The sequence below is a fragment of the Lethenteron reissneri genome, chromosome 62, assembly GCF_015708825.2.
Source record: "Lethenteron reissneri isolate LAM-NWPU_2019-01 chromosome 62, ASM1570882v1, whole genome shotgun sequence".
NCBI classification, from domain to species: Eukaryota; Metazoa; Chordata; class Hyperoartia; order Petromyzontiformes; family Petromyzontidae; genus Lethenteron; species Lethenteron reissneri.
This window is the reverse complement of record NC_083840.1, coordinates 2,731,688-2,748,244: the sequence shown is the minus strand read 5'-3', so window position 1 is coordinate 2,748,244 and position 16,557 is coordinate 2,731,688. Positions and strand designations below refer to the sequence as shown.

General features: G+C 53.3%; 1 protein-coding gene across 1 annotated transcript; it reads right to left on the bottom strand.

Moving 5' to 3' along the window:
* Window positions 1–548: 548 nt before the first annotated feature.
* LOC133358574 (nicastrin-like) lies at window positions 549–11,876 on the bottom strand. Its single transcript, XM_061576942.1, has 6 exons — window positions 11,838–11,876; window positions 6,890–7,064; window positions 6,297–6,420; window positions 2,928–3,061; window positions 1,230–1,367; window positions 549–584 (listed from the first exon to the last, which is right to left on the bottom strand). The coding sequence occupies exons 1-5, from the start codon at window positions 11,874–11,876 to the stop codon at window positions 1,282–1,284; spliced, it is 558 nt and encodes a 185-aa protein (XP_061432926.1). The 3' UTR covers window positions 549–584; window positions 1,230–1,281.
* Window positions 11,877–16,557: the final 4,681 nt, after the last annotated feature.

Below are 16,557 nucleotides of genomic sequence, written 5' to 3'. Positions count from 1 at the left end.
CGTTGCCGTTGTGTCAATCACAGGTGCGGGGCCACCATCCCATGGGCGGCATCTGTGGTGGCTACGCTGCTGCACGTGGCAGCTGTGATCCGGCGCAGCAGCAGCAAGCGAGGGTCAGTGGATCACACACGGATGGTGTGAAACTGTGGGTCTATACGAGTCTGTGGGTCTCTAAATGAGTCTATGGATCACTATGTGAGTCTGTGGGTCTCTAAATGAGTCTATAGGTCTCTATGCGTCTACATATGTACTAGAGTCTCGTGTATCTACGTGACTATGTTAGTCTCTACATCACGAGTCTATGGTCTCTAAACAAGTCTATGGGTCTCTATGATAGTCTATGGGTCTCTAAGCGAGTGCGTTGGTTTCTAAGTAAGCCCATGGGTCCCTCATTCCACTCGCTCTATCCACTCGCTCCACTCGCGTCGCCCACCAGGGTTGAGGTTGTTGAAGAGATTAGAGCGGCGCATGCAGGTCACGGTGTCGCGCAACCCCGTGCATGTGAGACTGAGCTGAATCGCGCACAGAGGGTAATCCACCACCTTCGACGTCGCGTTGATCGGCACATTGTGATCCCTCACGCACTGGGGCGGGGGTAGGGGAGGGGGGGGGCATCGGGAAGAGAGGGGAGGTGAGGGGGGGGGCGGGGGGGGGAGCAGTGAGACATGGGGACGAGACGGGAGACACGGGGAGGAGGAATAGGAGGAGTAGGTGGGGCAGGCACGGAGGGGAGACGCGCATGAGGATGAGTGCGGAACCACATGGGGGGGGAGGAGGACACGGGGAGAGAAGGGGATCCACAGGAGCCGTAGGCGACGCGTGAGATTAGTCCACCCACGCTTGGAGCAAGATGACTTCTCCTGGAGGGCCAGGGGGGTACGGGGGTGGGGCGGAGACTCAACGCCCACCGCCCACCGCCCACGGGCGAGAACGGAGGCGTCCACGATGTTTGCTTGATCCGCCAACCCTCGCCGCCCCCACAGCGCGAGGGGATTACAGGCGACGTGCAGAGTGCACCGCCGCAACCGGTGGTGGTGGGGTGGTGGTGGTGGTGGTGGTGGGGGTGGGGTGGTGGTGGTGGTGTGTGGTGGTGGGGTGGTGGTTGGTGGGGTGGTGGTGGCGTGGTGGTGGGGTGGTGGTGGTGGCGGTGGTGGTGGGGTGGTGGTGGTGTTGGGGTGGTGGTGGTGGTCAGAATCCTCCGGGGTGGGGGGGCCGTGCGTTGCGGACACCTGCAGGACGGCGCTGGTCTCGTTGGCGTCGCGCAGCAGGAAAACCGGGAAGCTAAAGTCCCTCGAGAGCCAAGCCGGAACCCGACGGGTTCCACACGGCGCGGCGGCAGTGGGCGTAATCCGTGTCCTCGTACACTCCTACAGAGACACAGGGAGACACAGACAATGTCCTTGTACACTCCTACAGAGACACAGGGAGACACACAGGACACAGACAGTGTCCCTGTACACTCCTACAGAGACACAGACACACAGAGACACAGTGTCCCTGTACACTCCTACAGAGACACAGAGAGACACAGAGACACTCCTACAGAGACACAGGGAGACACAGTGACACAGTGTCCTCGTACACTCCTACAGAGACACAGACACAGTGTCCTCGTACACTCCTACAGAGACACAGGAAGACACACAGACACAGACAGTGTCCCTGTACACTCCTACAGAGACACAGACACACAGAGACACAGTGTCCCTGTACACTCCTACAGAGACACAGGGAGACACAGAGACACACAGACAATGTCCCTGTACACTCCTACAGAGACGCAGGGAGACACAGAGACACAGACCAGACAGTGTCCCTGTACACTCCTACAGAGACACAGGGAGACACAGAGACACAGACAATGTCCACGTACACTCCTACAGAGACACAGAGAGACAGGGACACAGAGAGACACAGGGAGACACAGAGACACAGTGTCCCTGTACACTCCTACAGAGACACAGAAAGACACAGAGACACAGTGTCCTCGTACACTCCTACAGAGACACAGAGACACAGACACAGACAGTGTCCCTGTACACTCCTACAGAGACACAGGGAGACACAGAGACACAGTGTCCCTGTACACTCCTACAGAGACACAGAGAGACACAGAGACACAGTGACATGGAGACACAGACAGTGTCCGTGTACACTCCTACAGAGACACAGAGACACAGGCAGTGTCCCTGTACACTCCTACAGAGACAGAGACACAGAGACACAGACAGTGTCCCTGTACAATCCTACAGAGACACAGAGAGACACAGAGACACAGAGACACAGTGACATGGAGACACAGACAGTGTCCGTGTACACTCCTACAGAGACACAGGGAGACACAGACACAGTGTCCCTGTACACTCCTACAGAGACACAGACACACAGTCCCTGTACACTCCTACAGAGACACAGACACAGTGTCCCTGTACACTCCTACAGAGACACAGACACAGTGTCCCTGTACACTCCTACAGAGACACAGACACAGTGTCCCTGTACACTCCTACATAGACACAAGGAGACACAGAGACACAGACATTGTCCTCGTACACTCCGACAGAGACACAGGGAGACACAGAGACACAGTGTCGCTGTACACTCCTACAGAGACAGAGACACAGACAGTGTCCCTGTACACTCCTACAGAGACACAGAGACGCAGACACGGAGACACAGAGACACAGTGTCCCTGTACAGTCCTACAGAGACACAGGGAGACAGGGAGACACAGAGACACTCCTACAGAGACACAGAGACACAGGGACACAGGGAGACACAGAGACACAGACAGTGTCCCTGTACAGTCCTACAGAGACACAGGGGGACACAGGGGGACACAGACACTGGCACATCGCTGACGTTATGGCGATCGTGACGGGCACACTGCTGACGTAAGACCTCCACCCCCCACCCCAACTCCTCACCGAATTTGTCGTTGGGGCAGGAGAGGTCGTGGGAGAAGTTGACGGGAGCGACGGGCGGCGCCTCCTGCTGGTGCAGCATCACCACAACGCCGGCCACACGGCCACGCGCCACCTTCAGCTGCATCATGGTCTCCCTGCGGACACGGAGATCACAAAGATCCCAACTTATAGCTGCGACGTCACCACAGCGCTTGTGCCAGGCCAGGTGCAATCCGGGGCCACGTGAAGTGACGAAGGCTCACTAATGGCAGGTCACAGGACAGACCCAGGTGCTGTGGGTTGACGAACCGAGATGACTGGCAGATGCACATCAACTGTGACCCCTCCCATGCCAACTTGCTGTGTTTTAGCCGCCTGGCACTCCGCTCGTTGTTTTGAGCGTCACTCCTCTGCACTCGGCTGTTATTGGAGGGCGACTGCCTCTAACTCCCCAGTAGCGTCCTTCACGAGCCTCCTCCAGAGATACACAGAGACAAAGATTCCCCGTGAAGACAGTAACGGACTGTTGGTGCACGTGCTGTTAGCGAGCAGCGCCTACGACACACGACGGGGTGGGTGGCCAGCACCACGCCCAGCCGGCCTCCTTTGTCTCCCCAGTGGCGATGAATCAGAGACCGCACCGGGTACTCATTGAAGGCTGAGTCGACCAAGGAGAAGCTCAGGAGCAGTCCCGCTCCCCACCTTTATAGATATGTAGAGGAGCAGTACAGGGACATCAGGCCATGCGCGCCTTCCGGGACGATGACGTCACAGGAAGTGACGACAAGCGCCTTCCGGGGCGATGACGTCACAGGAAGTGACGTCATGCGCGCCTTCCGGGGGCGATGACATCACAGGAAGTGACGTCATGCGCGCCTTCCGTGGCAGTGACGTCACAGGAAGTGACATCATGCGCGCCTTCCGGGGCGATGACGCAATCTCTCGGGGAGATACTTAGGGACGACCCGGTGAGGAATACGGGGTCACTGTGGAAGCCTGGAACGGTAGACGGTTGAGGCAGGAACCAGGGGTAGGGTAGAGAGTCTGGAGAGAGCCGGCAGCTAGCGGGGCTAGGAACAGACAGAGCACAGGGTCACTGTGGAAGGACCCCCCTATGCCTGGTGAAGTGTCTACCCCTCCTCATTAACCCTAATAAACCCTCGGCGCGAGCCCTTACCTCAAGCCTGCCTCCGCATCGTCCTTCACTCGACAACACGTAGAGAGTGCGCCCACTAGGGGCCACAAGTGGTAATTACGGGGGTGGGAACAGTATAGGAACAACAGAAGACAGTATACAGGGCGAGCGACCACAAGGGGGGATAACTAGGCCAAGGGTCAAAGAGGGGATCTATCTGGAAGCTCCTAGAACCCGCGAGAGAGTTCGAGAAGAGGGGCGTGGCCAGGCACGGGGCATGGCCGCGCTGAGGGAATAAGCAAGCGGGGTTCTGGGCTGTCGTGGGGGATCGGGGTCTTGGCTGTCGTCGCTGGCGTCATCGCTTCATTGTCGCTAAATAGTCACCCGGCTATCTAGGCAGGCGTCGTTGCTAGACAGTCAGCATTATCTTCTGTGCTACCGAGTCGTAGTTGTGTGTGCGCAAGGAAAAAAAAGCCTCTACAGTGGTGTGTCTGGAACTGTTACATTAAAATCTACAGAGACGCACACACGGATTCATGTACAAGATCCTTTATCCTACCCTTCAAAGCCATCCATGGCGTTGCCCCTAATCCTCCAACCTCGCATCCCAGCCCCTCCCTCCTCTCCAAGGGGGTGCCACGGTGGAAAGATGTTAACTCTCTCGCCTGGTATGCAGGAAATCGTGGGTTCAACCCCAACCCTGACTCCCGCATATTAAAGATTGCGTCTCTCTCCCAGTGGTCGTTTGGATTTCTCTCCGGGTCCTCCAGTTTTCCCTCCACATTTAGAGACATGCGTTTAGAGTATTTGGCTACTGCTATAAATGTCCGCATGATGACGATGATAAGACACTTCGTTGAGCTATCATTTGTGGCCAGGTCACTTCTGAAAAAAATCTATAGAGCTCAGTGGGCTTTACCTGGTAAAATAAAAAAAGCTTCATTCAGATGCGCTTCTGCGGCCGTCTGGAATGCTCTTCCTTGCAATATTAGGAAGCCACTGCAGCTATGCGCTTTTAAATCATCATCTAGATCAGGGGCGGGGAACGTCAGGCCCGCGGGCCATACAAGACCCGCGAAATCATTTGGTGTGGCCCTGCCAAGGCAACCGCAGGCGGGACTCGAAATTCAATAAATCTCGGAGCTTTATCATCGCAACATCATCAATAGCAGCTAACATCACACGCCTCGCCAAAGAGAAGCAGTTCCAGCCATCACATTAGGGGCGAGTTAATGAAATGTTTGACCAAATATAACGGGTTATTTTTGAGTTGATAATGTTGTATGGCCCGCGAATGATGTTATAAATATCCAAATGGCCCTTGGCAGAAAAAAAGGTTCCCCGCCCCTGATCGAGATTGACGAAGTCATTTCTTTAGAACTTCTTCTTGTGTTGCGTTTGTTGTCCTCCCCGCACTTCCAATTAGCGCCGTTGGCTACGTATGGTGCGAAAGAAGCTCAACATACAAAGTTGTTGGCGTTGTTGTTGTCATCCTTTAGACTTGAAGGTTGACGCCCCTGACAGAAGCTTTCTCTCCTCCCGTGTGTCTCTTTCATGGCGCGAGTCCCAACTGTTTAGCTGCGTCCCACCAAATCGTTTTGTGTCTCTTTCATGGCGTCAGTCCCAACTGTTTAGCTGCGTCCCACCAAATCGTTTTGTGTCTCTTTCATGGCGCGAGTCCCAACTGTTTAGCTGCGTCCCACCAAATCGTTTTGTGTCTCTTTCATGGCGTCAGTCCCGACTGTTTAGCTGCGTCCCACCAAATCGTTTTGTGTCTCTTTCATGGCGTCAGTTCCAACTGTTTAGCTGCGTCCCACCAAATCGTTTTGTGTCTCTTTCATGGCGTCAGTCCCAACTGTTTAGCTGCGTCCCACCAAATCGTTTTGTGTCTCTTTCATGGCGTCAGTTCCAACTGTTTAGCTGCGTCCCACCAAATCGTTTTGTGTCTCTTTCATGGCGTCAGTTCCAACTGTTTAGCTGCGTCCCACCAAATCGTTTTGTGTCTCTTTCATGGCGTCAGTTCCAACTGTTCAGCTGCGTCCCACCAAATCGTTTTGTGTCTCTTTCATGGCGTCAGTTCCAACTGTTTAGCTGCGTCCCACCAATCATCGATCCGTGCCCTTTCCATCTTCTTTCCCTCTTCCCATCGCGCTGTCCAGGCTCAACCCTGCTTGGTTTTAGCTTCCGAGACGCGACGACACGGGGGTGATGCTGCGATGATGACAACAAGAGAGCGAACGGGAAGGACAGCGAACCTGGAGAACATGTAGTTGTCCAGCAGAGCCATGTAGGGCGAGTGGGGTCCGTCCTTGAGAACCCACGCCAGGTCTTCCGCGCCGGACACCAGGTGCAGCACGCCCGTGTCACCGCCCACAGACGCTGACAATGACAACCCCCACAACCCCCACAACCTTTAAAAGACCGTCCAAGCAAGTGATGTTCATGAGCAGCACCTGTTAAATTAACACCTTCGTGTTCCAATGATGGACTTGTACGTCATCAGTTTTTCTTGGGACGTACACATGCGTCGCGCGTGTCTCGTCGAAACGGAACCGGAAGACACGAGGGGGTGGGTGGCCAGCACCACGCCCGGCCGCCTTTGTCTCCCTAGCGGTGATGTTTACACACCGCACCATGTACTCATTTGAAGCTAAGTCGACCTAGCGGAGGCCCAGGACCGGTTCAGATAATCGTCACTGGTGTTGGCCGTGAGCGAGAATCTAACTCGTGGCGCCGGGTTCATAGCGCAGCGCGCTAACCGCTACACTACCGCTCCCCACACACACACATATTAACATACACACATTAAGAGACAAAACACACACAATGGGCTGGGCCCAGGACTCACATTGGCAGCCGATCTGGTGAGTGCCGTTCATGAGCCTCACGCACGCCGCCGTGTCCTTCAGCTCCACGTAAATCTTCTGCTCCACAGAGTTCCCGTGCGCCCATGCTGCGAAGACAAACATCCCCAAGTGTATCCTTAGCAGGCTGTTGGGGAAAGTGCCGTTAGCGGGCAGCGCCTATGCAGGCCGCGGCAAAAGCACACGAGGGGGGCGGCAAGCACCGTGCCAGGCCGCCTCCATCTCCCTCGTGCTCACGTTTACACATCGCACCAGGTACTCATTTGAGGCCGAGTCGACCTAGGGGGCAGGGCACAGCAAACCAAAAATAACAGGAAGAGCCGCATTTTTCTTTTCGAATTCGGTAAAAAATAAAAAAAACCCTAATATTTCAAGAGCTGCAATGCACCGTGAATACGAGACGGTGACGCTGCTTTTAAAAATGTCATGGAGCGGTCCCTTGAAGAGCCGCTGGGGCCGCTCCTGAGCGTACGTTGTCGGACCCCTGCGCAGGGTGAACTGGGCTTCCGTGGTCAGGGGTCGGCAACCAAAATAACAGGGAGGTCCGTATTTTTCGCATTCGGTGAAAAAACACAATATTTCAAAGGCCGCCAATGGAGTCCTTAAAGATCCACAATAGAGGTTTGGGTCGGATCGCGTGAATATAAAAGTGTCGTTAAACCCGCCACCACCCGGGCACGGCCAATTGGTAAAGGTTAATATTCTATGGTTCTTTCGGTAAAGTCATGTAGATAAAAAAATAATACAAATAAAATAAAGTGAATAAAAAAATAAAAAAAATATCTAAACGTTTCGATCGCAACACAAGCGGTCGTCATCAGGAACAGTAAAGGTTTGTTACATAAGCAAAACGTGGCCAACTCGTTACAAACGTGCCAATTACATATCTGTCAACCCATGCGGTTTGCCCCGTATGCTTGCACAGGGTCTATACGCCGTCTATACGGTGTACAAGCGTTTCAGTGACGGGCAAGATGTGTTCTTTTGTTTATTTGTTTGTGTTTCTCCCTTGTGGTGGGACTTTATAGGATGAACGTTGACATGTGTAAGGGGCACGGGGTGACCAAGAAGGTCTGAATTGGTCTGTAATAAGTAAAGAGCCACAGATTGCCGACCCCTGACCTAAGGGAGGCTCAGATCATCATCTCCAGTGTTGGCCGTGAGCCAGAATCAAACTCGCTTGCAAGACAAAAACCCTCCTTGATATGAAGCTTTCGTGACTGCAGGAATCCATCCTCTTTGGTTCGAGACCCTCCTCTAAAGACCCTCTTAAACAGCCCTCACAGACTGCTGGGGCAAGTGCTGTTAGCGAGCAGCACCTATGAAGGCTGAAACTGTGTTAGAGGGGGTGGGTGGCCAGCACCATGCCCAGCTGTCTGTCTCCCCAGTGGAGATGTTTACACACCGCACCAGGTGCTGCTCATTTGAGACGGAGTCAACCTAGGGGAGGCCCAGAACCGGTTCAGATATTCGTCAATAATGTTGGCCGTGAATCGAACCCAGGTCGCCGGGTTCGTAGCACAGCTACACTACCACACCGCTCTCCACAAAGACACGCTTGCACATACACACACACACACGCGCACGCAAACACATTGTGCAGTGCACGTCTTTATATCCGTCCACTGCGGGAAGAGGGCCTCCCCACTCCGTGCATGTCAGAGGAGTTATTCGAATCTACTTTACCCATGTGGTCAATGCGGAATGTTGGAGGTGGGGGGACATAGATAAATGAGGGCACACAAGTACAGTTCATACTCTTTGGTTCTTTCAGTAAAGTCACGTAGGTAGAAAATAAAATAGATCACAAGCATCCGTCATCAGGTGGGAAAGCAGTCAATGCTTTCCCACCTGTGTTGTGCCCGAAACGTCGTGATCTATTTGATTTTATTTTCTACCTACGTGACTTTACCGAAAGAACCAAAGAGTATGGATTCCTGCAGTCACGAAAGCTTCAAATCAAGATAGAAAAATAACAGATCTCGACGTTTCGACCGCAACACACCCACCACCCCTCTCACGACGTTCCGATCGTGACGACTGCTTGTGTTGCGGTCGAAACGTCGTGATCTATTATTTGTTATTGAGGGACTACTACTGTGTTGCATGTATCTTGGTGTGGTCTGGGATTGTTGTTGTTGTTCTTGCTGCCTTTCCCAAGCTTGACTATTTCACTTGGCTGGCCTGGGAAAGTCTGGGAATTCCCCAGGAAGAGCTAGAGTGTATAGTGTAGTGTATAGTGTAGTGTATAGTAGTGTAGTGTATAGTGTAGTAGTGTATAGTGTAGTAGTGTATAGTAGGATATAGTGTATATAGTGTAGTGTAGTAGTGCATAGTGTAGTAGTGCATAGTGTAGTAGTGCATAGTGTAGTAGTGTATAGTGTAGTAGTGTAATGTAGTCGTATATAGTATAGTAGTGTATAGTGTAGTAGTGTATAGTAGTGTATAGTGTATAGTAGTGTATAGTGTTGTATAGTGTATAGTAGTGCTGGAGTCTGTCCCCAGGGAAAGGGAGGTGTTGAATGCCACTACTCAATGCCCTTCCGACAGGAATCTTTTTGGTGTTTAACCATCTTAACAACGGCTGTTGTATTGCCAGAAAGGGTAAAAACCTACTCCAAGCACAGCCCTGGTTGGTGTCCACGAGGCATCACGAGATCAGAACATCACGGGATCAAGTGCATTTCGGACGATTTGGTCAGAGACAAAGATCCCCTGTATAGCCTTAACAGACTGCTTGGGCAAGTGCTGTTAGCGAGCACCTATGAAGGCCGGCACTGCACACAAGGGGGTGGGTGGCCAGCACCACGCCCGGCCGCCTTTGTCTCCCGAGTGGCGATAGTGTTAAGATAACAAAAGGGGTTCCGCAGGGTTCCATCCTCGGCCCCCTCTTGTTCTCTCTGTGTCAATCACTTGGGCTCTGACCTGGATCATTCCAGGGTAAATCTGTTTACAGATGACACGATATTGATTACTGCTGGCCGCTCTCTGGATGACGTGATTGCTAAGCTCCAGGGTGATTTAAAAAAATTACATCAGCTAGTTGCTCTGAAACTAGTCCTGAATACCTCCAAAACCAAGGTGCTATGCTTCTCACCAGGACTAAAGCAGGAGGTTATTTTTCCCCAATTGCATTCCTTAAATAATTATCAAATAGAGCGAGTCAAGATATATAAGTATTCAAAACTGAATTTTCAAGATCACATTGATTATATTGGTAAAAAGACAAAATTCAATATTGGTTTTCTGTATCAACACAAGCATTGCCTCCCCCCTATGTTCCATTTGGAATTGATAAAAGCCACCATACTTCCTCGACTTGATTACTGTAACATCATTGGAACCTCCTTTGCCAGTAGCAAAATATGATAATTGGTTTCCTACCCTTTTATCTGGCAACAAAACTGACACCTTTTTTACAAGGAGTCATGTTTGCATTGACCTCAATACCTGCGGTTGGAATGCAAACAAAAAACACAACTCTGATAATGTATGCACTGTCCTTGAAATTGATCGGTCCACACCCGAGACAGCTTTTCTTAGAGCCTCGTCTTGCCGGGAGGTCATGGGACAGACCCGCAGATGCTCCGGGTTAACTGAGATGCCCGACAGAAGAGGCACCCGGCACTCCAGCGCTCCACACACCCTCTGCCAACTTGCACAATTAACCTCTCCCCTCCACGTGGTGTCAAACGCGAAACACTGCGGCGTGCCGTCAAACAATGGCACTGGAGGTGAAAGGCTGATGTGAGTTGGGGGGAGGACACCGATTTTTCTAGGAGATGTTAACTCCCTCGCCTGGTATGCAGGTCGTGGGTTCGATCCTGACCCTGACACCTGCTGTATGTTTTGAGTTGTCGTCTCTCTCTCATCATCATAATTACGGGGAATAGGAGATGTCAACTCCCTTGCCCTGGTATGCAGGAGGTCGTGGGTTCGATCCCGATCCTGACGCCTGCTGTATATTTGGAGTTTGCGTCTCTCTCTCTCATCATCACTGTGAATAGATGTTAACTACCTCGCCTGGTATGCAGGAGGTCGTGGGTTCGATCCCGATCCTGACGCCTGCTGTATATTTGGAGTTTGCGTCTCTCTCTCTCATCATCACTGTGAATAGATGTTAACTACCTCGCCTGGTATGCAGGAGGTCGTGGGTTCGATCCCGACCCTGACGCCTGCTGTATAGTTGGAGTTTGCATGTGCCTCTCCCCGTGGTCGCGTGGAATCAAGGTCACGGGTTTGGGAGTGTTTGCCTGCTGCTATACATTTCCACACGAAGATGAAAAGCCACTTCGCTGAGCCATCATGTGCGGCCAGGTCGCTTCTGAAAAGGAGCTACATAGCTCAGACTGATAACTATAATCTAAATTGTCTTATGGTTGTTATTGTTTGACTTGCATCCCACTGGGATTTTTGCACACAGCATTGATATACGGTGGCTTTTTCTGGAAGACTTTTGCTGTTTTTTCCTGGATTTTTCTGTTTGCGCGTAGTCACTTTAAGATGTTTTCTTGTTCATGTTTTTGTTTGTTGCGGTTGCGCCCGATTCAAGAGCCGAATGGCTCACAGGGCTCTACCAAATAAATGAAACTGAAAAAGTGTGGCCTCTCACTGCCTCACCGTCTATCACTGTACATCACTGAGTCTCTTCCTGCATCGTCTTGTATCCCTGTCTGACCGTGGCTTACACGTATTTCGCCGTCTATCACCGTGTCTGTGTCCCGTGTCTCACCGTCTGATCGCCCTGTCTCCCCCAAGTCTCGCCGTGTCTTAATGAACGTCCCCCTTATCTCCCGTGTCTCAGCGTCTCTCGCCGTGCATCACCCAGGCATCCAGCGTCTCCCTTCTCCCCGTGTCTTACCATCACCGTGTCCTGCTGTCCTATCGCCCTGTCTCCCCACATGTCTCGCGGGCCTTTTCCCTGGCTCTCACCGCGTCTCCCCGCGTCTCCCGTGCTTCCTTGCGTCGCATCGTGTGACAAACCGCCCTTGGTGAGAGACTCGTTACGATTGCGGGCTAAGGCAGGGAGGCAAGGGGGTTGCTAATGGAATGGATGCGGCTGGGCTGGGTGGTGGCTCGTCCGTAGTGGCATCGAACCCACGACCTTCCGTGTACCAGGCGAGGTAGTTCACATCTCGCCACCATGGGGAGATACACAAACCTGTCAAACCCTCATCAGTGCCCTGCCGTATTACAGACCAATTCACGCCGTATTGGTTACTCCGTGCACTTAGAAATCTCAACGTTTATCCTACAGAGTGCCATCACAAGGGGGAAACACAATAGACAATCACCACTACTACTACACTCACCACTATAGATCTGTCAATCCCTTATCAGTGCCCTACCTATTACAGACCAATTCACACCGTATTGGGCACTCCGTGCACTTACAAATCTCAACGTTCATCCTACAGAGTGCCATCACAAGGGGGAAACACAATAGACAATCACCACTACTACACTCACCACTACTACACTCACCACTATAGATCTGTCAATCCATTATCAGTGCCCTGCCGTAATACAGACCAATTCAGACCTCATTGGTCACCCCGTGCCCAATCTAGATTTGAAGTTTTCGTGACTGCCGGGATCCATTCTCTTTGGTTCTGTCGGTAAAGTCACGTGGGTGTAAAATAAAACAAATTAAATTAAATCACGACGTTTCGGGCGCAACACAAGCGTCCGTCACCAGGTGGGACAACCACAGCAAGAAACAATTGCTGAAGTGGGCAAAAGGGGCTGCTGCAACAAGAGGCCATATAGGTTAGAGACGGGGGGGGGGGGGGGCCCTCTCTTACCTATATATCCCCTTTGCTTGTGTTTGCGCCCGAAACGTCGTCATTTAGTTCACTTTGTTTTATTTTGTACCCACGTAACTTTACCGAAACAACCCAAGAGTATGCACCCCGTGCCCGATATGCATCTCAACACAAACACACACGACGCGGCACGCCGGCACGGAGCCGCGAACTCGTGCAACAACACGGGGGGGGGGGAGGAACCGTGTGGGTCGACGCACGGTTATGGACAACAGGGGAAGCCTGAGAGACACGGGGGTGTGGGAGAGACACGGGAGAGACAAACGAGAGAGAGGTGGGAGAGGGTCTCAGAGACAACCCGGCCACTGCCTTGCTTCCTCACACCGCCAGCAGCACAGCAGCAGCGGCAGCAGCGGGCGACAACTACACCAGGCGGCCATTGACGGGGAGTCTCTTCCTGGTTTTGCCTGCGGGCCGGAAAGTTGAAGTAGCGAGGAGACAGGAAACCCCGCCCCACCACCCCCACTCACCACCCCCCCGCCCACCCGCCCTCTAAACCCACCCACCACCCTCCCCCCTCCACCCCGCCCCTCCACCCCCCCCCCAACACCACCCCTCCACCACCCACCCCCCTCCACCACCCCGCCCCTTCACCCCCCCTTCACCACCCCCCTCCCCCCTCCACCCCGCCCTCTCCCAACCCCCCTCAACCCACCCCCCTCCCCCCGTCCACCCCGCCCTCCACCCCACCACCCCCCTCCCCCCTCCACCCGCGCACCTCCACCCACCTCCACCTCCACCACCCCGCCACTCCACCACCCCGCCCTTCCACCTACACCCTCGCCCCTTCCAACCACCACGCCCCTCCAACCCCCCTCCACCCCCCCCTCCACCCCGCCCCTCCACCACCCCGCCCCTCCACCCCCCCCCACTACCCCGCCCCTTCACCCCTCCACCACCCCCTCCCCCACCCCGCCCCTCCACCCCCCCTCCACCACCCCCCCCTCCACCCCGCCCCTACCACCCCCTCCACCACCCCCCCTCCCCTTCACCCCCCCCACCACCCCGCCCCTTCACCCCTCTCAACTACCCCGCCCCCCACCCCCCTCCCCCCCCCCTCTACCACCCCCTCCACCCCCCCTCCACCCCCTTCTCCACCCCCCGCCCCTCCACCCCCCCCCTCTACCACCCCCCTCCATTACCTAATTAAATAGACTTTGTAATAAATGTTTTCTCCTACAGCATCAGAGTGCAGCGCCACATTAAACACGCACTGCAATGACAATAGTTTAAAGCGATTTGACGCATGTTTTATTGGGGGTGGGGGGGGGCAGAGCTTTGTGACGTCATATTTGAGGGGGGGGTCTGACTTCTTGTGACGCCGTGTGACGAGGGGGGGGGGGCAAAAATCGCCCCAAAATCGCGTGACGTCATTTATGGACGTCCCCTTAGAGCTGCTATAAGTTTCCACGTGATGATGATGATGATAAGTTCACTTCGTTGGGCCCTACTTTGTGATAACCGGGTCGCGTCTGAGAAAAATCTCCGCAAAAAAATCTCCAGGTAAGACTAAAAAAGATTTAAAAATTAGTTTTATTCTTTGGTTCTTTCGGTAAAGTCACGTATAAAGATAAAATAATAAATTAATAATAGCATATACGACGTTTCGACTGCAACACAAGCAATCATCATCAGGTATAAAGAAATAGCAACAGAATCTAACCAGAAAACTATAGATAGTTTTAGTTTATCATTTAGTGAGTGACGTAATTGCGTCAGACACGCATCGGGCGATGACGTCATGTCACCCTTACGGAGTGACGTCACCGGACGCCTTTCGCCCGGCCTCGGAAGAGACGCGAGCCTATAAATCGGAATCGAAACTTCTCATTAAAGGAATCGATTTCCAATCCCATAGCCCGCAGTGCGTTTAAACGAATCGATTATTCCCCGCTCGTACACGAACCCCGATACCGAACATCGATTCGATTCCCCAAGCGGCTTAACGCGGCGAGGTGGTTCGTGGAGACGTGAAACGTCCCGAGGTCTTTAACGTGCGGGGGTCACGTGGAGGTGAGTGGGGTCACGTGGGGGTGAGTGGGGGTCACGTGGAGGTGAGTGGGGGTCACGTGGGGGTGAGTGGGGGTCACGTGGGGGGTGACTGTGGGTCACGTGGGGGTGAGTGGGGGTCACGTGGGGGGTGACTGGGGGTAACATGTGGGTGGCCTTCATAGGTGCTCGCTAACAGCACTTGCCCCAATAGTCTGTTATGTTTATATGGGGGATCTTTATCTTTGTTTTTTCGTGGTTGTGTAGTTGTGGGTGTGTGTAGTTGTGTGTGTGTGTAGTTGTGTGTGTGTGTAGTTGTGTGTGTGTGTAGTTGTGTGGGTGTGTGTGGAGTGGTGGTCGTGGTTACTTATGCCCCACAGAAGACGAACATCAGTGGAGGGATGCAGGCAAAGCCGATGAGTCAGACGCTTTCTATGACCTCCTGTCACAGGTGCTGGCTAAAGTGGCCACTCGGGACAGAGTCATCTTGTTGGGGGACTTCAATGCCCGAGTTGGTCATGATGCTGGCACCTGGTCTGGAGTGATTGGAAGGCATGGGCCAGATCAGCTCAATAACAACGGCAGGAGGCTGCTAGATTTTTGTGCAGCCCATGGGCTTTTAATTACCAACACGCTCTTCCGGCAATCGGCGCATCCACACAACATCATGGATGCATGCCGGGTCCAAGCAAGAACATCTGCTGGACTACGTAGTGACGGACCAGCGGATTCGAGCCCATGTCCTTGACACCAGGACCCTACCGTGGAGCTGATCTGCCCTCTGACCATCGACTAGTCATCTGTAAGATGCGGCCTGCCATTCTTCACTCCGGTAGTGGTGTGTACACCCAGGACCCAATTCCAACCTAAAGTGGCCTGGTCTCAGTTAGCTGATGAAAGTTGCAAGCGAGAATTTCATCATCGCTTGCAGCTGGGGTTGGCATCGTCCCCCACTCCTCCTGATTGTCGAGGGTAAATGGGCGAGGTTGAGGACTGTGACTCATGCAGCTGCAGTGGCTGCTTTGAGTACGCGGTTCCAGACCTCCCCAGAAACTCTGGCTGACAGAGGAGGTGTCAGAATAGTTGAGAAAAAGCGACCAGGCCCACTCTAATCGGCTACAGCATCCCACGTCAGAGAATGAGGAAGATTACCGCAGTCCTTCGCTCGGAGGTTCGGAGAGCCGTAAGACGCTGCAAGGATGGGTGGTGGTCACGGGTTGCTGAGGAGATGGATTCTGCCTCAGTGGCCCGCGATCCAAATCACTATTTAACTCCATCAAAAAAGTAACCTGCAGCCGCCACACCTATTACCATCATTAGGGGGAAAAAACAGTGATCCAATCTCCGACCCCCAGGAACAGGTTTGCAGATTTGCTGAGCATTTCTGTGAGGTCCTGGGGGAGGGGAAATCCCTCAGCCAGGAAAACATCATGGCACAAAGTGGGGATAACCCTGCTGAGGCTGCGGTGCCTCAAATATTGGAAGAAGTCACCCCCTATGAGTGGCTGGCTGAGGTGCCATCTGTTGAGGAAGTACTGAAGGCGATCCGGAGTCTGAGACCATAAAAGGCACCGGGCAGAGATGATCTTCCAAGCGAAATGCTGAGGGAGGGTGGCGTTTGTGCACAGACTGCCCTATACGACATCATAACAACAGTCTGGACCACTGGACGGGTTCCGCAGGATTGGAAGGATGCCCTGGTGGTCCCCCTCTTTAAGAAGGGGGACCGCACAGACTGTAACAACTACAGGGGCATCTCACTCCTCAGTGTGCCGGGAAAGGTCCTGGCAAGGATTATTCAACATTGCCTTGCTAGGCATGCTGAGGAGAGGCTTTCG

Bases quoted from the DNA above. Each gene is read 5' to 3' on its own strand.
- LOC133358574 (XM_061576942.1), bottom strand. From the start codon at position 11,876: ATGCGACGCAAGGAAGCACGGGAGACGCGGGGAGACGCG. The intron at 7,065-11,837 runs GTGAGAGCCAGG...CGGCCTGCATAG, and splicing joins GGGAGACGCGGGGAGACGCG to GCGCTGCCCGCTAACGGCAC. The intron at 1,368-2,927 runs GTGAGGAGTTGG...GTGTCTCTGTAG, and splicing joins CTGCCCCAACGACAAATTCG to GAGTGTACGAGGACACGGAT.